We start from the raw sequence: 20,445 nt of genomic DNA, 5'->3' as shown, positions 1-20,445 counted from the left end.
CTGGGTGAGCTCCCGAGGGCCCTGCCAACCCCTGCCATGCTGGGATTCTGAGATTCTGTGCACGGTGGGGAAATCACCTGAAGGCATCAGGCAGAGGAGACCTGTTGGTGGTGGGCTCTGCGGGATTCCAGTGCACCCAAGCACCTACACCACAGCACCCGGCCAAAGGGGCAGAGCTAAATCCACTTCCAAACTATGGGACTTTGATGAAGGCAGGAGTCAGGATGCCGTGCAAGCCAGCCTCGTGCTGACACCAAAATGAGCCAGACAGCTCAAATATGAGCAATGGAAAAAGCAATAATCATTAGTAAAAGAAAACAGCAGGTTGTGCGCAGCCCCAATGACTTTGTCAGGATATTGTCTTTTCCATGAAGATCTGGAAGATCTGACATTTTTTGTATTGGTTCTCGAGAAACATTGCAGGAATATTGGAGATAGGGGAAGAGCGATGCAGAGCGGTCTGATGACTTACCATGATAGCACCTGCCAAGGCAAAATTACATCCAAGGATTCCCTCTCCAGTTTATGAGGTTAGGTCAGGCTGATTTTATCAGCAAGGTCATTTTAGCACCCATGCTTAATCCAAAATCTAGTCTGATATTTGTTTAGGAGATTTGAGTAATCTCTTTAGGAGAATTAACAAGTGCTGGGGTCCTAAGGAACAATCTTCTCTCAGCCCTGTCTGGAGCAAAAGGATTTGAGGTCAAAGCTAGGTGAAGAGTTTTTTTAAGGCAGTCTGGAAAGAAATTAAATTCTCTTTAGAACCAGTCAGGTTATGGAGGATGGAGGCACAAAACCTGCAAATGATTTTAGGTTGCTTTGAGGGTTCAGTTTGGCTGCTCTGCAGGCAACCCATGGCGGGCAGCATGATGCTACAGCATCAATAACATGTGGAGGGGCTTGCTCCGTCAGGTTTCCCCTCTGAGCCCTCTACACCTACGCTCAGTGGCCAAACAACACGTGAATGTTTCGCTGCCTTTTCCAGCACCACCATACGCTGCCTGTTGGCCCTTCACGATACAGCGCTGGCCCCGGAGCTGGGCGATGGGAGCTCATTTCTAGTTAAGGAAGTGGGTGGGAAAATTCAGTGGAACAAAGTCACTGATGCTCAAATGCCAAGCTGTTAAATGGTCAGTAAGACAGTTCAGAAATCAGTCATCTTTTTTTCCAAATACTTAGAAAGTTAATCAGTGGATATAAAGTCAAATGTTCATTTGAGGCGCTTGGGTTAAATTTTGGGAAGGGCTCTGAGGAACTGGCTTTGAATCCTTGCATCCAAAGCTACTCCATGTGTTCTGATTGTTGGATGGATCTTGTTTGAGAACATGTGGCTGAAATCACATAAGATTAGCCCTTCTTTGGTGGATTGGTCCAAGAAAATAATGAAAATCCCACAAAAGCGGCGTTCCCACAAGATTCCTATCATGTCAGGCAGAATGGTCACCTAGCAGCTCGTGGTGGTGATGTACTGTTAACCCCTACACCCTTTTCCTTCCCAAAAGGCTGGTGAATTTTTAGTAGAGCCAGAGAGAAAGAACAACATCCTGGCCCGCGGGGGTGGATGCGGCAGATGCTCATCTTGGGCATCCCACTGTTTCACAGCTGGCAGCAACAGATAAATTTATCAGTCATCCGAGCCAAGGTTCCCCAGATGGAATTGCATCCCACTTAGAGGTAACACTGGACTATTGCAGCCTCAAGAGTGGAGGTAGGTTTGGGTATTAACTCATCTCAGCTTCCAAGCTTTGAAATAAAAGAAAATTTGGAACACAACTTGGAATCCTGAGTCCAAATCCCACAAACCAAAGAGCACAGGATGCAGCAGCGGCAGCTGGAAGGGGTGCTACAGCCCACCTAGCCACACGCTACAGTGAAGTTTGCTATCCAAGCCATAAGAAGGTTGTTACCTTTGCGTGGCTGACAAATTGCAACAGCAATGATTTTACTGTAAAAACAAACCCACCTCCAATTAGACCAGTGAGAAGCAATATGAAATCTTATTCTACATTTGACAGATATTTATATATATATTAATATTGTGATATCTGGAGAAATGGCAGCTTAGATGAGCAAATGGAAGCACCTAATGTAGCATGTAGACAATCTCCTTGGCAAGGCCTATAAAACTGAAGGGAAGAGAGGTATGGTGGGTGTTGGCTAAAGTAACACAACGTTTGCACAAAAGACAGTAGGGGATATGGTAAATATGAAAAGAAGTTGCACCAGGGGAGGTTTAGGTTGGATTTTGGGAAAAATTTCTTCACCAAAAAGGTTGTCAAGCACTGGAAGGGGCTGCTCAGGGAAGGGGTTGAGTCCCCATCCCTAGGGGGATTTAACAGCCGGGCAGATGAGGTGCTTAGGGCCAGGGTTTAGTGGTGGGATGGCAGGGTTAGGGCAATGGTTGGACTCAATGATCTTAAAGGGCTTTTCCAACCTGAACAAGTCTATGATTCTGTGAAATTGTTGATAAATTCAACACATCCTTGGCAGATCCTCTGTAGGGGTGTGGAGGACCCTTTAAGTCACCTGCTGCATTTTCTGAGATCCACCATTCCAGCATCCTCCCTGCCTGGTGGTAAGGGGACACTGCGTGATTGCCCGGCCTTGGGGCTCAGAGGGTGCTAAAAACCCCAACTGCAACGTGGGTCCCGACATGTCTCCTTCAAGATGAATGATGAGGACTTGCAGCAGGGCAGCCTGCCTGAAGGAAACAGCATGTCAAAGGGCCCACGCAAGCATGGTCCACCAAACCCCTGCTCCAAGTCACTCAAGGACACGGTGAGCCAGCCCTGCTGGGGTGGGTGCCCTGGGGCGAGCGGTGCTCCTGCAGGCGATCTGATCTGATGGGGTGTCCGTGCAAATGCAAGCCCTCAAGGGTTAAACACTTATCCTGGCACTTGCAAACTTCTGTAATAAGAAAGCTTTAAAAGAAAGCAGCCATCTGCTTCAGGAAAGGTAACGATCAGGCAACGGATCAGCCTGCATTGCTTACCAAAGCAGCCAGAGGAGGAATCAAACAAGATGGGACCAGGCAGCCTAAACCTGACTGCTTTCATGCTCTGCGGCAGGAACTCAGCCCTCCCCATGCTTTCACAGTGATTTACAAAACAAAACCTGTCTGGCATCCTCATCAGGGCCCTCCAAAGGCCCCAGCCGGAGGCTGGAGCCAGAGGTCACAGCACCGAAAATGCCCATGTGCCAGGTCCTTGGCTGGGGGCTCCGTTAGGCACTGACCAGCACCCCCCTCCACTTGGACGACTGCTGGCAATGCCTCGGACTTTTATTTTTCTGACATTTACAAAACCATTTGACAGCAAAATGGAGAGATAGGCAGTCCAGCTCCTGCTGCACGGGAGAGCAAACCGGCCCCGCTACAGGGAAGAGGGGAGGAGAGAGGCACGCAGCATCGCCAGCTTTCTCAGTGCTGCGTGGTCGCAAACACGAGAAATGACCCCCATTGGGTAAGCCCCTAACCGACCCCCCTTGGGTAAGCCCCTAACCGACCCCCCTTTGATACTTTCTTCTATTAATGCCAGATGGGAATTCTTGAAGGCTGAAAGTGTAGTGGAAATTACAGTAAGGCATGCAGAGTTAAACAAGTCATCGAATGCTCATTTCTGCAGTTCAGTCCATCCTGATGTGCCACTCGTTTCAGCAGAAACGCTACTGGCTCCCGAAGATCCATTCCAGGACACCGTTGAGCAGGTATTGCCCAACCTAAGGGACCCGTGAGGTTGCCAGAGAAAAGCGCGGGGGTAAGGAATACCAACGGCCACAGGCCAGCTCAAAGGCTTGACCTGAATTTTCAGAAGGAGCAGAATCGGGCCCGATGCAGACTGCTGGTCACCACCTTCCCGTGATCAATCAGAAGAGCTCCAGGCCATGCTGGAGCTCTGCAAGCTTGGCTAGGCTTTTGGATGATTATCCAGATGGAGCCTTAAGTACAAATACATAATGTCTGTCAGTGTTACTGAAAGCCGTGTAACGGGCCTCTGTAATATTCACGCTTTATGATAGCCTAAAAACACCTGGCCCTGTATTGAACTCATTGCTGTTTGCAGAAACAAAATCAAGACATAAAAAACCTGAATCAAACATAGAGAGATGAAACAAGAGCTATTTCTTTGGTGGCTTCATGAGGGTGGAGAAGGACCGTATAATTTACAGGGGGAGAGTATAGGTTACTAGCATATGGGTACCCTACTCGTGTACCTTTCCGTGTGTCGGCACACCTAGCTGGTTTGGTAACAGTTAATCACCATGCCTTTATAAAAGTTACTATAAAAGTTACTAACCGTTTTTCAACCCCCAACCTGCAGACCGAAGCCCGCTGTTCCCAGTAGCACAAGGCACAACTCGGGCAAGCCTCTGTTTCTGGTGATGGTTTCAGAAATGCCATGGGGGCTTAGTACCGTAGGCTTTGGTTGTGTCATGCCAAGGGAACTAGAAAACACGGAGACTCGGAGGGCGATGTCATCGAGACAGTTTTGGCATGACGTACCCTAGCGTTGTACCCTCACGTTGCCAGGAGCTGTAACAGCGGGTGGAAAACCCGGTGCTTTTCCTTTTCCTGTGTCTGTAAGGCTAAGTACAACTGGGAATGCACAGCGTGCTCCTACGAGCAAGAGCATTAACATCGATCTCCTATTGCCAGTGCGTTTTGTTATTCCTACTCCTAATAACGTATGTTTTCAGAGGCGAGCAGAAGCATGCGATCCAGATGTTCCTCAGCAAGCTGGGGCCATTCTCCCTCCAGCTGCAACCCTGAGAAGCAAAGCCCAGGTGACCCCGCTGTGGTGGGCACCCAGGCATCACCCAGGCAGCTCCCTTAGCAACACCAGCCCTGTGAAAACACCCAAACCCCCTCCACCTCCTGCTCGCTGTCCCTTGAAGTTGTTGCTAAACAAGTGGATGCTAAACCTCTTACCTGAACTTCAGAGGCACAGTGGACAAATCACAAAGCAAACCCCTTTGCTTGCAAGTGAGTGATTGAACTTTTGCTACTACCCTGGCTTCATAGGAAAAATAACTTTTTTTTTTTTTTTTTTTTTTTTTCCCCCCCCCCTCTCCCTACTCTGTTATCTCCAAACACTGCCTAGGCTCGTAAACAAATAAAGGATAAATAAAGGATGCGGCTCCTAGGTCCTCAGCTGATACCAATTGTCATTAGGGATCTGTTAAAGTTAATGAAACTCCAGCAATTTAGAGCAATCAGCTCAGGACCTGCGGGGTGTTTGCTGGTTCCAGGTGCTCATGATCAAGGCCAGATTAAGAGCAGATAAATGGTTTGCCCAGCAACAGTGGGGGTGGTTTGCTGGGGAACAGGTTTGTGCAGGGGTTTTTTTTCTTGCTTTCCTTCTCCTGAGGTATTCTGAAGAAAATAGCTTTTTGGAGGTGCTGGACTGAAGACCAGGGAGCTGTTTGAAATGTGGGAAGGTGTTTGCAAGCAAGAGGAAAGGTGCTACTGGCTCATCCAAGGTATTGTGTCCAGGAATCTGAAGTATTTCCTATTTATTTGTGAGTTGTTTCTTAAAGTATCCTTATTCCTTGGGGGTAAAGTATGTATATTGTACTGGACTGAGATGCTACCTTTTTGTGTTTGCTGTGATCTAAGCTGCAGTTCAGCAAAGCGATGTGTGGCTTTCCTCCTTGTGTAGGCATGTGGTCATGGGAGAGCTGTGCAGAAATGAGTATTGATTTGTGCCTGTTGCTGTTTGGCAGGATCAGATGGGGTCTGGGGGTTTTAGTTTAGCTGATGGACTGTGCTAAACACAGCCTGGCTCTGCTGCTGTTGCCTGTGAGTTATCTTTGATGCAGCCAAGCCACTTCTGAAGCATTGCAGAAGGTGACACAAAGCCAGCTTCATAGGTGATAATAACAGGATGATATTATTTAGGCTTAAATGAGTCAATATTTGGAAAACTTTATCCTTATTACTAAGACCTTGCCTGAGGGAGGCTGACTGGTGCTGCTCATGAGGAGGAAGCCTGCACCAGATGGGAGAGAGTTAATGAGACAGCCCTGGTGCTCCTGTGGCCACCAAGAGGCAAAGCTGCTGGGGAGTTTTTGGGGAACATGAGGGTGCAGCTGGGAGAGGAATGTGGGCACAAAGCCATCTAAAATTGGGGAAATAAGTTATGGGAAATAGAGCTTTAGCTGCAGTGTTGCCCAGGGGACAACTGCTGGTGGTAGTCTGCATGGAGGTGGAAGGGGATGCACACCTGATTGCTGAGGCACAGGTTCCAGTTAAAGGTGGAGGAAGAAAAGGCAAATTTGGAGAAGGTGTGAAATGGTAGAGATTTGAGCTACTTGGGGGGCTTGTCCCTGGTAGCCCTTGATGCTGACCCTGAGCCCAGCACAAGGCTGCCTGCTCTGCTTTTCCAGGGCTGCTAGCTCCTGCTGGCATCGGAACCTGGAGACGCTGGCTGTGTTATGCTGACACTTGTCTTGTAAAACCAACAGCCATAATGAATGATAGCCTGTATTTCTGTCATGTCTTCTTCCTCAAAGCACCCTAGAACATGCCACTGACAGCATTTGTGGGGGCTGGATTGCAGCCAGTTTCTGGAATGGTTTTGTTGTTGCTACAACAGGGAGCCCTGGTCTTCGATGCTTATGATTGGGGTGAGGGATTTGCTTTCCCTTCTCTCCCAAACAACCAACCTGCCCTTACAGCGAGCGCTGTACATCCCGGACTGTCTAGAGGGGCTTTGAGGATGTTAACGGCTCAACCTGAGCACCGAGCTGGTCTCAGCTTGATGCTTAAACTCTGCAGCCACCTCCTCTGGTTGAAGAACTCGATGTGCCCCAAGCAGCGTTATTGGATGTGATACCAGGCAGCAGATCTAATGGCGTGTCTGGGCTAGACTATAGCAATAACTTATTAAATATAACTCTGAGGGAACAAATTTTGCTAGTTTTGGAGAGATTACAAACAACTGAGAAATAACTTGAGTCTTCCTTCTACCCTTGGTCCCTTGCACAAGTGGGGACTTTCTCCAGTTATTTGTGGGCTGAATCTGTTATTGACGGTTGTATTCCTTGGCATGAACTGAAATTCCAGCCTCTAGGTTTGTGGCCATTAACCATGCTGAAAATAAGGGATGCATTTGTCTCGCACGATGCGTTTGCCTGTGGAAGCTGCAGATGGTTTCATTGACTTACGACTGTGCCTGGGTACTTGTACCAGCTGCCTACAGAAATGGCCAGTCCAGACTGGCTGCTTGCTTGGGTGACATGATGGTCCCTCCTGCGGATGCTGGCCACTTGGCTAGGAGCAGTGCTCCAAAACAGCTGTGGCTTTCTGGTGTCCTGATGGAATTTGCTGCTTTTGGGTTGAGAGTGTGGTTGTAAGGATAAAAAGGGGGTGGATTAAACTTGCCTGAACCTTCATGGGGGATTCTGGTGGAGCTTTTCTGCTCAACCCTTTGGCCTTTCTTTCTCTGACCCCCCTGACATTAGTCACCTGCTGGTCTTTTTGATTCAGCAGCACAAACCAAACCAGTTGTGATGTGGGCTGCAGAGGTAAGGATGGGAGCTGAAGCTTCCAGCACCTTAGCGCGTATGCCAAGGAGGCTAATATGCACTTGAGGGGTGACTATGGAAAAAACCACTTTAAATCCTGAAGTGTGGGCCTGAGTGTAGTTTGAACAAGCTGGGTGCTTATGCAATTAAAGCGAAGCCCTGCTTCTGCTTGAGCACTTAGAGTGCTTGATGGGGGTACAGAGAGGTCAGCCAAGGGCTCTGTGGCCACCTATTTAATCCCCAAATGGAGGGAAATGGGCGCCGGTGCTGCCTGGGGGAGGGTGATGGGTTTCTGTCTCGGGCTCTGGAACTGCCGGCTCAGATCCCGAGGAGTGATTGCCATTTTAGCAGCACCTTTGATCTTGTTTTGCTGGTGGTGGTGCTTATTTTTATGGATCAGGAGGCTGCAATCAATTCCAAAAATACTGAGAGTACAGCTCGAGCCCGTGAGATCAGGAGAGGATGTGTGCTTGAAGGAAAAACCTTTTGAAAGAAGTGTCAATTTTCTAATCACCGTAAGGGGTTGACAGAAGAAGGGATGGTTTCCACTGAGTGAAATGGAAAACAAGGAATGAAAATTTCCAGATTCTGTCTTCAGCTTTTCCATGACTTTGTGTTTGGAGGCCACCAAGCACCTTCCTTCCCTGCTTTTTTGCCTCCTGCAGGCAAGGCAGAGCCGTAACTGGGAACGGAGGTGTCCTGTGGCTTTAAGACTGCAGGTGATGGCAAGCTTTTGTGGATACTCCTATGGAGATATAAAATGATTAATCTGCAGGTATCTGAGAACACTTATGACTTAGCTTTTGGTCCTGTGTCTGTTATTTCACTTATGGGGCTGTTAATATCTCATAAAGCACATCAGGCCGTATCTTAATGATTAAAAAGGGTCTGTTTTATCTGTAACTAATGAGAAATGTGATTATTTTAAGTAGTGTAACTTTGTACCAGTCAGACAAGTAGTTTTAATTTGTCTGGAGGCTTGTTTTGAGGTGCTGGGAGCACACCATCCCTCGGATGAGCACATCACCGCTACGGCCCTGGGGCTGGGGTGGGGGCGATGCCGAGGGGCAGGAGCCCTGGAGGCTGTGAGATGGGGGCAGAGGGATGGGGAGGTGGGAGTACAGCAGTGTCAGATGCGGCACCCTGGCCTGAGGACAGCTGGGGAGGGAGAATGAGACCTGGGTGGGACAGGGGAGATGGAAGATGAAGCTGGGGGATGCTGATGGATGGACACGTGCAGAGTGGGAGGGAAGAGGGCTGGAGCCAGGGTGAGGGGGAAGGAAAGGGCCTTTCCTTCTGCACCAAGACTTGGTGCTGACAGCAAATCCCATCTAGAAGCAACCTTTGCCTCCTAATGCTGACCTGTTAATAGCTGGGAGGCAGCTGAGAGCTGGCAGGTCTGCTGGCACGGGATGCTTCCATCACGGCCCCTGCCTCGGAAACTTCCAGTGCTCATCAAAAATGTGCAGCTTTGCTCGGAGCTAATTAACTGTGTATTAGCAGAGGCAGACTTCATTTTTAAGCAGAATAAACCCAACTAGGAGCATGTGGGTAGTTCTTTCTGAGATTTTCATTCGTTCTTCCCTTGTACAAGACCTATTTTCTCCCCACCAGCCCTTGCACATCAGCAGAAGAGTTAAGAATTCGAATCAGAGTAAAAAATGGACAGCTTTGCAAGCTTGCTGCATGTGGAGGGCTCCTGTTTGCTTCAAATAAACCCAGCACAGAAGCTAAGTGCTGAGAAACAGTGGGATCTTTCAAAGCTCTAATTAAAGGCAATTTAAAATCTCCAGTGGTATTAGCAAGAGCATAGAACTGCTGCTGGACACGGAGCGGTTAGCCAGGCTGGTGTACTAGCGGAGGGGTGCAGCTGACCTGCTTTAGGAATGGGCATGGCTCTGCTGAGCAAACTGGGGGTTGAATTGACTGATGTTTTGGGGAGACTTGGCCTCTTCTCCCTCCCGCATGGCTGGCGTTGTGGCTGGGAAACGCCGTTGCTGAGCTCTCAGTGGCAGGTACGTGCTGGCGCTGGCGGGGTGAGCCTGGTCTTGAGGGAAGCCAACTTGGCTTGGACCCAGCCCGGCAAAGAGCATCGGAGTGTGCCTGGAGCACGAGGGTCGCAGACGCCTGCGGGGCCGATTTTTACACTTCTGTACTGAAGTAAAAGCTTTATCTAAATGACAATTAAGTCATTATCTGGCTAATTCCGTGCTTTCCATCTTGCTTCGGTTCTGGGAAAACACCTATTGAAATCACACTGCCTCGTATTTTTGTAAAGGACCGAATATTCCTCCCAGCAGCATTCACCTGTATGTGGGCACACAGAAGCGAGTCCTTGGCCACATGGGAGCTGGAGAGGGCTTTGCCACTGTGTTTGGCTGGCCCTGAAACTAGTCCTGCAAAAGTGCATTTCTACAGTTGCACTGCAATATCTCTGCTCTAGACCTCTAGTTAAATGCATGTTAAAGTCCAGGGTCAAGCCACCTGGTAGTAAATTAATGATCCATAGTGTAGCTACTGCTGTGATGCCTCTCTCCCATTAAAAGAGGCAATGGTGCTCTACGTGCCTCGTATGCCTGGGGTAACAGTGCTCATGGCTTGCACCCACCTGGGAGAGGGTGCTTGTGGCATTAAAAGAATATCCTGTGAGCCAAAAGGCATTGCTCAGCCCAGGAGGCACCGCAGAGCTGCGGTCTCCCTAAGGGAGACTCCCATGGGAGCTGGGGACTTCTGGCACATCCCCCCCTGCCCCATGCACCATTTTGGTGGGGTTCACACAGACCCCTTCACTGACTGGGTTTTGCTGCCTCTGCCTGCCCTCCAGCTGGAGGGGTATCACAAGCACCGATACTGCTGTGTTTGTAGCCCCTGAACAAGCATGCAAAGCCCAGGCGGCTCCCACTGCCCCTCTGCCGGCACAACGCACGCGCCTGGCTATCGGAACGCTGGTCTACCAAATGGTCCTTCAACTTAAAGGAGAGAAATTGTTGGGTCATTCCGGATGCATGCAATACCCCAGTCTGCTAAAAAAGCCTCTGGGCTTTTGAATATTAGCCTGGAAGGTGAGGTTTAGTCCTCAGCGCTGGGGTCCCCCCAACACCCTGCTGCCTGGCATGCGAAGTGGCATGGGGGGGCAATTTCTCTGGCTTCTTTAAAAGGAAGGAGGAGTAGAAAGGGAAATAAGAGACATTTACCCACTTTGGAGGTGGGAAGGGTGCCGAGGCCTTCTGCTTTCCTTTCCCATTGCTGTGCTCCTTGCCTCTCTTGGGCCCCATGTTGTGAATCCGATGCTCCCTCTTGTTTTGCTGGTGGTGGTGCTTATTTTTATGGATCAGGAGGCTGCAATCAATTCCAAAAATACTGAGAGTACAGCTCGAGCCCGTGAGATCAGGAGAGGATGTGTGCTTGAAGGAAAAACCTTTTGAAAGAAGTGTCAATTTTCTAATCACCGTAAGGGGTTGACAGAAGAAGGGATGGTTTCCACTGAGTGAAATGGAAAACAAGGAATGAAAATTTCCAGATTCTGTCTTCAGCTTTTCCATGACTTTGTGTTTGGAGGCCACCAAGCACCTTCCTTCCCTGCTTTTTTGCCTCCTGCAGGCAAGGCAGAGCCGTAACTGGGAACGGAGGTGTCCTGTGGCTTTAAGACTGCAGGTGATGGCAAGCTTTTGTGGATACTCCTATGGAGATATAAAATGATTAATCTGCAGGTATCTGAGAACACTTATGACTTAGCTTTTGGTCCTGTGTCTGTTATTTCACTTATGGGGCTGTTAATATCTCATAAAGCACATCAGGCCGTATCTTAATGATTAAAAAGGGTCTGTTTTATCTGTAACTAATGAGAAATGTGATTATTTTAAGTAGTGTAACTTTGTACCAGTCAGACAAGTAGTTTTAATTTGTCTGGAGGCTTGTTTTGAGGTGCTGGGAGCACACCATCCCTCGGATGAGCACATCACCGCTACGGCCCTGGGGCTGGGGTGGGGGCGATGCCGAGGGGCAGGAGCCCTGGAGGCTGTGAGATGGGGGCAGAGGGATGGGGAGGTGGGAGTACAGCAGTGTCAGATGCGGCACCCTGGCCTGAGGACAGCTGGGGAGGGAGAATGAGACCTGGGTGGGACAGGGGAGATGGAAGATGAAGCTGGGGGATGCTGATGGATGGACACGTGCAGAGTGGGAGGGAAGAGGGCTGGAGCCAGGGTGAGGGGGAAGGAAAGGGCCTTTCCTTCTGCACCAAGACTTGGTGCTGACAGCAAATCCCATCTAGAAGCAACCTTTGCCTCCTAATGCTGACCTGTTAATAGCTGGGAGGCAGCTGAGAGCTGGCAGGTCTGCTGGCACGGGATGCTTCCATCACGGCCCCTGCCTCGGAAACTTCCAGTGCTCATCAAAAATGTGCAGCTTTGCTCGGAGCTAATTAACTGTGTATTAGCAGAGGCAGACTTCATTTTTAAGCAGAATAAACCCAACTAGGAGCATGTGGGTAGTTCTTTCTGAGATTTTCATTCGTTCTTCCCTTGTACAAGACCTATTTTCTCCCCACCAGCCCTTGCACATCAGCAGAAGAGTTAAGAATTCGAATCAGAGTAAAAAATGGACAGCTTTGCAAGCTTGCTGCATGTGGAGGGCTCCTGTTTGCTTCAAATAAACCCAGCACAGAAGCTAAGTGCTGAGAAACAGTGGGATCTTTCAAAGCTCTAATTAAAGGCAATTTAAAATCTCCAGTGGTATTAGCAAGAGCATAGAACTGCTGCTGGACACGGAGCGGTTAGCCAGGCTGGTGTACTAGCGGAGGGGTGCAGCTGACCTGCTTTAGGAATGGGCATGGCTCTGCTGAGCAAACTGGGGGTTGAATTGACTGATGTTTTGGGGAGACTTGGCCTCTTCTCCCTCCCGCATGGCTGGCGTTGTGGCTGGGAAACGCCGTTGCTGAGCTCTCAGTGGCAGGTACGTGCTGGCGCTGGCGGGGTGAGCCTGGTCTTGAGGGAAGCCAACTTGGCTTGGACCCAGCCCGGCAAAGAGCATCGGAGTGTGCCTGGAGCACGAGGGTCGCAGACGCCTGCGGGGCCGATTTTTACACTTCTGTACTGAAGTAAAAGCTTTATCTAAATGACAATTAAGTCATTATCTGGCTAATTCCGTGCTTTCCATCTTGCTTCGGTTCTGGGAAAACACCTATTGAAATCACACTGCCTCGTATTTTTGTAAAGGACCGAATATTCCTCCCAGCAGCATTCACCTGTATGTGGGCACACAGAAGCGAGTCCTTGGCCACATGGGAGCTGGAGAGGGCTTTGCCACTGTGTTTGGCTGGCCCTGAAACTAGTCCTGCAAAAGTGCATTTCTACAGTTGCACTGCAATATCTCTGCTCTAGACCTCTAGTTAAATGCATGTTAAAGTCCAGGGTCAAGCCACCTGGTAGTAAATTAATGATCCATAGTGTAGCTACTGCTGTGATGCCTCTCTCCCATTAAAAGAGGCAATGGTGCTCTACGTGCCTCGTATGCCTGGGGTAACAGTGCTCATGGCTTGCACCCACCTGGGAGAGGGTGCTTGTGGCATTAAAAGAATATCCTGTGAGCCAAAAGGCATTGCTCAGCCCAGGAGGCACCGCAGAGCTGCGGTCTCCCTAAGGGAGACTCCCATGGGAGCTGGGGACTTCTGGCACATCCCCCCCTGCCCCATGCACCATTTTGGTGGGGTTCACACAGACCCCTTCACTGACTGGGTTTTGCTGCCTCTGCCTGCCCTCCAGCTGGAGGGGTATCACAAGCACCGATACTGCTGTGTTTGTAGCCCCTGAACAAGCATGCAAAGCCCAGGCGGCTCCCACTGCCCCTCTGCCGGCACAACGCACGCGCCTGGCTATCGGAACGCTGGTCTACCAAATGGTCCTTCAACTTAAAGGAGAGAAATTGTTGGGTCATTCCGGATGCATGCAATACCCCAGTCTGCTAAAAAAGCCTCTGGGCTTTTGAATATTAGCCTGGAAGGTGAGGTTTAGTCCTCAGCGCTGGGGTCCCCCCAACACCCTGCTGCCTGGCATGCGAAGTGGCATGGGGGGGCAATTTCTCTGGCTTCTTTAAAAGGAAGGAGGAGTAGAAAGGGAAATAAGAGACATTTACCCACTTTGGAGGTGGGAAGGGTGCCGAGGCCTTCTGCTTTCCTTTCCCATTGCTGTGCTCCTTGCCTCTCTTGGGCCCCATGTTGTGAATCCGATGCTCCCATCTGAAGAGCACCGGCTGCGGGCTCCCCCCAGAGCCCGTTGGTGCAATCTGGGTCATTTGGAGAAGGTTGTCGGAAGGGATCCTGCACCTCCCTGCTGTGCCGGTGCTGAGCTTTGCCTTCCAGGGCGTGCAGGGGGCCAGGCTTGTCCCAAGTCCTGCTCCCAAACTTGGCTCCCTCAACCCACTGCAGCCTGGGGACTGCTGGGGTGTCCCCTGGGGTGATGGGCTGAGGTGAGGCAATGCTGGGGCACCGCATCAGGGATGGGGGGAAAGCTCCGTGGGATCCATCCAGGTGCTTTTTTTGGGTGGGAAATAGCTAAGTCAAGGGCTTGAGCTGGCACAGAGCACCCTGGGAGGCAAACCTCAGCTGCCCTGCCGACGGGGCTGCTGGTGAGTAAGGGGGCTTCTAGCCAGGCAACAGAGCCCTCCGGGGGGAAGGCAGAATTTCCTCAAGTGGGACCGAGTGGGTTCCAGCCGAGAGCTCATCTGTATGGCTGTTTCATAAGTTTCCCCCGTGCCTGGGCTCTGTGCTCAGCAACAGACGCTCTATGTGCCAAGAATAACTGATTTCTCAGAAACATCGTGTAATATATATGCATGCAGAGGCCCGGAGCAAACTACACCAGTTTCTTTGTGTTTAGCTTGACCTGTAACAAAATCTGTCCCCAATCCAACACCAGTCTAGCATCATGGGGCCAGATGTGCTGTCCAGCACTGCAGCTTGGTGGAGGCAACCCTCCACCCGGCAGTTCGGGTCCCTTCTGAATCCCCACCTCTTTCCTTGACCCAAGTCTTGGTATTTACACAGACAAATGCTGGTGGTGATGAGCAGAGCTCCAGAGCCAGCGTTTAGACCATCGTCAACCTCCTGCTCACTTACTGCAGTCAAAAGCCACCAGCAAAGGCAGGGCGCAGGGACGCCTCCAGCCTGGGGCCACGCCGTACGGGGCTACCATTAGTCCCCATGTTCAGACCGGCTTTGCACAGCAAGCTGCATGAGCAATGAATTTCCAAGCCTTTCCAGACTAATAGTTCCTGCAAAGCAGTGGGAGTTGAGACTTGAGTTTCTACTTGAATGTTCTTTCTGTTCAGCTGTGGGGTTTTATCCAAACTATTTTAACGCTCACTGCCTCAGTTTCTCCACTTGTAAATCCCCAACTTGCCTGTTTGCTGTTCTTGGATGAACAGCACTGTGTGAGATATGGTTCATGTTCCAGTGGCTGCTGCTCGGACACATTTGGAAAAACAAACTCTGAATGTTTTCTGGGAATATGGATATCCTAAATCAGCCCAAGGCTGGAATGGGGGCACTGTGGGGGCACAGCGCGGTGTCTGTGAGCTGGGGAGCACCTGAAGTTTGTGCTCTGCCCATGGGACTTTGTGTGTGGTTCTGCTTCCTCAGCCCTTCCCTGGTTTAAATGCAAATATATAAATGGCATCAGCTTCATGCTAAAGTGGATAAAGATCAAAAATATGAAGTCAAGTAAGACCCAGTAGCCCATTAAGTGCATGAAAGCTGTCAGCCTGTTTTAATCTGCTGCTATTACACCTTTAATTTGCCTGGCACAGCTGGGAAGCACAGCAAGCAAAGGCTGTGCAAGCCCCGGTGTGGGAAGCTGGAGGGGGGGTGGGCAGTGAATTTCCCACCTGCCGTGAGCCACCGCTTGGAATTCCCTGGCTATTTTTCTTTTTTACGGTGCCAAAAGCAGTTTGCTGTCAGCAAGTGTTCCTTCTGCCCCTTCCCTACCCCGTATGCTGCCTTTGGTCTCTATCGCCACGTTCTGGAGGGTTTTGCTTTCCGAACCTAGGGCATTCGAGTGAGTTGTCCCCCCCGTAACAACATTGCGAATGCATCACTAAAGTACTGCTGTAAGCCTCTGGCTCCAGCCCGCAAACGCTACCAACCCGAATTCATTCCTCAGATGAGCAAGTGTAATTATAGCATAAAGCAGCACTCGAAACTGTTTGCCTGTAAAACATCCTTCTCTTGAATCCTCAGTTAAAGCCCGGCTTGCGCCAGCTTCATACTGGACATAACGGCCCTAGGAAATCCTTTTCCAGGGTGTGCTTGGCCATAAAGCCTGGATTTGCTCTAACGCCTGCTTTAATCTTCACCCTTGATGCTGCAGCACAGCCCGCCTAAGCCCTCGGCACCGTCCCCATCCCAAACGCCTCGGCGCGTCCTGCAGCCGCCCCCGGTAAGGATCGGGTTTACCTTAGGAGTGGCGGTGCCCAAAACGGAGCTTTCAGTGGGATCCGACGGGGAGATTTTTCCCTCTCATCTACGGATTTCTGTAGTTCCCACCTTTGGGAGAACAGCCTATCTACAAGCGGGAGCTTTCCGTGTATCTTGTCTCTCAATGCCTCCAAATGTTTCTTGCTGCTCTTGCCGTTCCCAGGCGGGTTTAATTACTTTGTGTTTTTAAATAGAAGTGAAGCACCAGTGCTCAGTAATTATTCAGAAACAAGAAGCGCGTGCGAAGACCCCTGGATAAAGTCAGCCCCTGAACGCTGAGCTTTCTCCCTCCAAACTTTATTTCGTGATGTTCCTCGTTATCCCCACCTTGATAAAAACTCCTCTTCCCGGCCACTCTGCCAGCGCATCCCCGGCTGCCTGGGCTCCTCTGGGGCATGGTGGCCATCCCTGCGAGGGCAGGGTGCTCGGCGTCGCGTCTGTGCCTTCACGGTCACTTGGCAAAATTCATCCCTCTCACCAGCTCGTTGGGACGGAACTGCAGGAATTGGGCAGGAAAGCGGGCTCGGGGCGGGGGCAGTGCTGCTGCTGTGCCCAGCCCCTGGCCGGTGCGGGGACAGGCAGCACCCAGCCGTGCAACCTTTATTTTCCAAAATGCCAGGGCTGTGCAGAAGCAGGAGCGCAGCTCGGCTCGATCGACCCTGCGTGTCCTTGCCGGTGCAAAATCAGGGGCTTCCCAGCCGTCCCCTCAGTCACCTCCATCAGAGCCCTCTGTCCTTGGGTGGGATTTGCTGTTCCGAGCCAGGAGCGTGGCGGGGAGGTGCTCGCCTTCGTCTCGGGCTGCTCACTGACTTCCCATGCTGCGCGCTTGCCGTTTGCTCCTACGGCACAAATAAAAGCTGCTGTCGCTGGCGTGGTCCCCAGTTGGTTGCGAGAGGATCTTTTTTCTACTGTTTAAAATGTGTAAGGTCTCGCGAATTAAGAAGCTACAGCCTGTCTAGATCTTATACCAGGCGGTCTCTGATTCATCGGAGAATCTCCTTGGTAACTAGCTGTTCCTCTCTGATGATTTGTTACAAAAAGGCTCTCCCAATTTAAAGATAAAATACAGTGAAAGCAGAAAGAGGAGCTATATGGTATAGACAGCTCCTACAGGGACATATGGCTTGTGTGCACGCAGCTGTGCGGGGTCATTTCTGATGTCTGTAGGAAGCAGCCCCTTGGTGAAATAGCCTGGTGTCACCCCACGGGTGGGGAACGTGCCCTGGCTCCGCTAGAAATCCTCATTGCTGTGCTGGGGCCGGCAACCCCATCTGCAGGATAAATAATCCCACGGGAGATGATGATGTTGGCATCTAATGAGGGGCTCAGCAGTTCGTGCTTTCATAAGCCAGACCTCTGGCCTCCTGTGGGACAGATTGCCAACTACAAAGATTCCAAGGGTGACCTTCTGCGGGAGGCGTGCCCGGCGTGTTTGAGGCCACCTCGTAGCCCTCCTGCTCTGGCAAGGAGCCCTCGCTGCCTGACCTGCCCTGGGCACCCAGCAAAGCTCTGCCTGCGCTCTGGCTGCTCCTCGAGTTGGAGGGAAGGTTTGTGGGTTTTTTCTTTTTTCGGGGAACCAGCATTGCTGGAGAAGTTGATCCAAGGTGAGGCTAAGAATGCTTCATGTTTGAAATAGCTGGTAGTTGTGTTCAAAACGTCAGCGTAAGCAAAGTTTGACCCATGAGTGCCCAATGCCAGGAAGCTCTGCGGGGAGAGCTGCCCAGGGTCATGGACGGACAAGGCAACAGTATGGACTAGGAACAAGTTTTAATCGAATCAGAATCCCAGGTTGGAAGGGACCTCAGGGATCATCCGGTCCAACTTTTATATGCAAGAGCACAGCCTAGACAAGTTGGCCCAGCCCCCCGTCCAGCTGCATCTTGGAAGTGTCTGATGTGGCGGAGCCAACCCCTCCCCTGGGGAGATTATTCCAATGGGTGACTGTTCTCATGGGGAAAAATTTCCCTCTCCTGTCCAGTCGGAATCTCCCCAAGAGCAACTTGTGTCCATTCCCCCTTGTCCTCTCCACGTGACTCCTCGTGAAAAGGGAGTCTTCATCTTCCTTGTAGCCACCTTTAAACACTGGTATGTGGTGCTGAGATCCCCTATGAGCCTCCTTTGCTCCAGGCTGAACAAACCCAGCTCTCTCAGCCCATCCCTATACAGCTGAGAGAGGCTTCCCCGCCTTTGGATCATCTTGGTGGCCCTGCTCTGGGCCCCCTCCAGCCTGTCCACATCTTTTTTGTGCAGCGGGGACCAGAACAGTACAAAGGATTCCAGTTGTGGCCTGAGCAGCACTGAGCAGAGTGGGACAATGACTTCATCTCTGGTGGTGATGCCCTTGGTGATGTCCCCCAGCACCCTGCTGGCCTTCTTGGTTGCAGCAGCACACTGCTTGCTTCTGTTGAGCTTGATGTCCACCGGTCCCTTCCCACAGAGCTGCTCCCCAGCCGTGTGGATCCCAGTCTGTGCTGCACTCCTGGGTTGTGTTTTCCCAGGTGCAAGACCTTACACTTGTCTGTATTGAGCCTCATAAGGTTCTTGTTAGCCCACTCTTCCAGCCTATCCAGATCTTCCTGCAGGACAGCTCTCCCTTCCAGAGTGTCTGCTCAACTTGGTGTCATCTGCAAACTTTACCAGGCTACGCTTCGTCTCATCATCCAGATCACTTATGAAGATATCAGATAACATTGGGCTCAATATCAGTCCCTGGGGGTCCTCTTCCTCTCCACATTTTCTCACTGGCCTCATGCCCTTTCTGTCCTGTGTCACTAATTCCTCTGAAATAATACAACCAGCAGCACAACCCCAGGTCTAGAGGTGTCTTTCACCTCTGTAAGAGGCTTTTGAGCTCATGGCTGGAGCTCGCCCACCCCTGGAGGAGCACACGGCAGCTGGAGGAAGGCTCCCACGGGCAGCTCTGGCAGTAGGGCTATTGCTATCGTGGGGGTCGGCGATTTGGGACAAACTCTGTGTTCCCATGAGGTGGTGTGGCATCTCTGGTGTCTGGGCAGGAGGGGCCCAGGATTGTGTGCTCTGCTGGGGAGGCCAGATCTGGCCCTGCTCGGATTCAGACCTGTAGGGTCAGGGTGTTTAAATCTTTGCAGGCAAAAGCTCAGGTAAATGCACTGCCCCCACCAGTGACGCCTAAAGTGCTCAAACCTCCATTTACCAAGCAATGTAGGCGACGGTGCACTGGTGCTGGTAAATGAGGGTGAAGATAACCACGCTCAGCTTCGACGCAGCTGACCCATGTCAGGAACATGACCTCCTTCTGGATAAGGGGTGGGCTTTTAGATGATCAAAGCTGTGATAGCAAGGCCTAACTCTCCGCTCTCTCGGTTGGGGGGAAAAGGGGAGAGAGATGCCCATCCTTCCCCATCCTGCCGTGGGCGCTGAGCAGTGAGAGGGCTGGTGAGCCCCTGCTGGCTGTGTGGCTGGGTGCTGCGGTTTCAGGTCTGACAGGAGATACAAGGGGAAGCATCTCCTCCGCCTCTTTCCTGCCTTTTATTTTTCTTTCTGAAGCTTGAAAGAAAGAGCAAAGCCTTTGCTGCTATCAGATCTCTGCCCCCCCGCCTCTCAGTGGGAGGGAAGCGGAGAAGCCGATGGAGTCCCTGGTGGAAGGGATGTCTGTGGGGCACAGCCTGGCTGGCTCCATCCCCAGGAGGGGAGGATGGAGGGGGGAGAATGGAGGGGAATCAGGTCCAACAGCTCTGCTGCTTGGTGCTGGGGTCTCTGATATTCGGTGCCATTCTGTGACCATGGTGTGGCTGAAGCCACTGGGCTGGGAAAAACCAAAGCAGAAGAGGTTCCAGTTGAACGTGAGGAAGAACTTGTTGACTGTGAGGGGGTCGCGGAGGAACGCCCCAGCCCCTGCCAATCTGGGATTCTGTGAAAAGTGGGCTCATATTTGTTTTGCCCAGGGGTAGCAGGAGCTGCATCTCCCCCGAGCAGAGCCTGGGAGCCCCATCCCACTGCAGGACCCTCCTGCAGCAGGGGATGCTCCCTCAGAGCCCACCCTGCCCCGTGGAGGTGGTGAGCAGACCTGACGATGGACTCTTTAACCTTGCTGAGGCTCTGGAGCAGTCAGAGGGGCAGATCTCTGTGTTTTTTGTTATACGTTTTAATCACACCCTTGTGACTTGGAGCTTGACACTGGAGGGGGGGAGTGGAAGAGCATCAAAACCTGCCTGTTCCTCACCCCCCGGCTGGTGCCTGCAGCCTTTGGGTTCAGCTGCAGGCGCCCGTGGGCAGCATCTCCTCACCTGTATTGGTGCCTGCGTGGGGTGGTTTGGGTTACAAATATGTATTTGTTAAAAAAAAAAGCTTATATGCAGTGTTTTGCCGTTCCTATCTCCTTTGCAATGTGTTGCTATTTTGGGAAACGAAGCAAAGGTGGCTGCAGCTATTTATAGCAGGGGAAGGTACGTGGGCGCCCGCAGCCCGGCGTGGGC

At 51.2% G+C, this 20,445-nt stretch overlaps 1 protein-coding gene across 1 annotated transcript in view; it reads right to left on the bottom strand.

The window, feature by feature from the left end:
* Positions 1 to 18,682, bottom strand: part of LOC104129989 (calcium-activated potassium channel subunit beta-2) — a 56,347-nt gene extending 37,665 nt beyond the window's left edge. Inside the window, exons 1-4 of the mRNA XM_009642978.2 lie at positions 18,629 to 18,682; positions 15,971 to 16,030; positions 14,815 to 14,822; positions 13,654 to 13,803 (exon numbers count right to left, since the gene is read on the bottom strand). Coding sequence (XP_009641273.2) covers positions 13,654 to 13,803; positions 14,815 to 14,822; positions 15,971 to 16,030; positions 18,629 to 18,682 — 272 coding nt within the window. The remainder of the gene's footprint in view (positions 1 to 13,653; positions 13,804 to 14,814; positions 14,823 to 15,970; positions 16,031 to 18,628) is intronic.
* Positions 18,683 to 20,445: the final 1,763 nt, after the last annotated feature.

This window comes from Egretta garzetta, unplaced genomic scaffold, assembly GCF_000687185.1.
Source record: "Egretta garzetta isolate BGI_Z169 unplaced genomic scaffold, ASM68718v1 scaffold527, whole genome shotgun sequence".
In the NCBI taxonomy this organism is placed as follows: domain Eukaryota; kingdom Metazoa; phylum Chordata; class Aves; order Pelecaniformes; family Ardeidae; genus Egretta; species Egretta garzetta.
The sequence above is the reverse complement of the archived record's forward strand: the minus strand, read 5'-3'. Positions and strand labels throughout refer to the sequence as shown.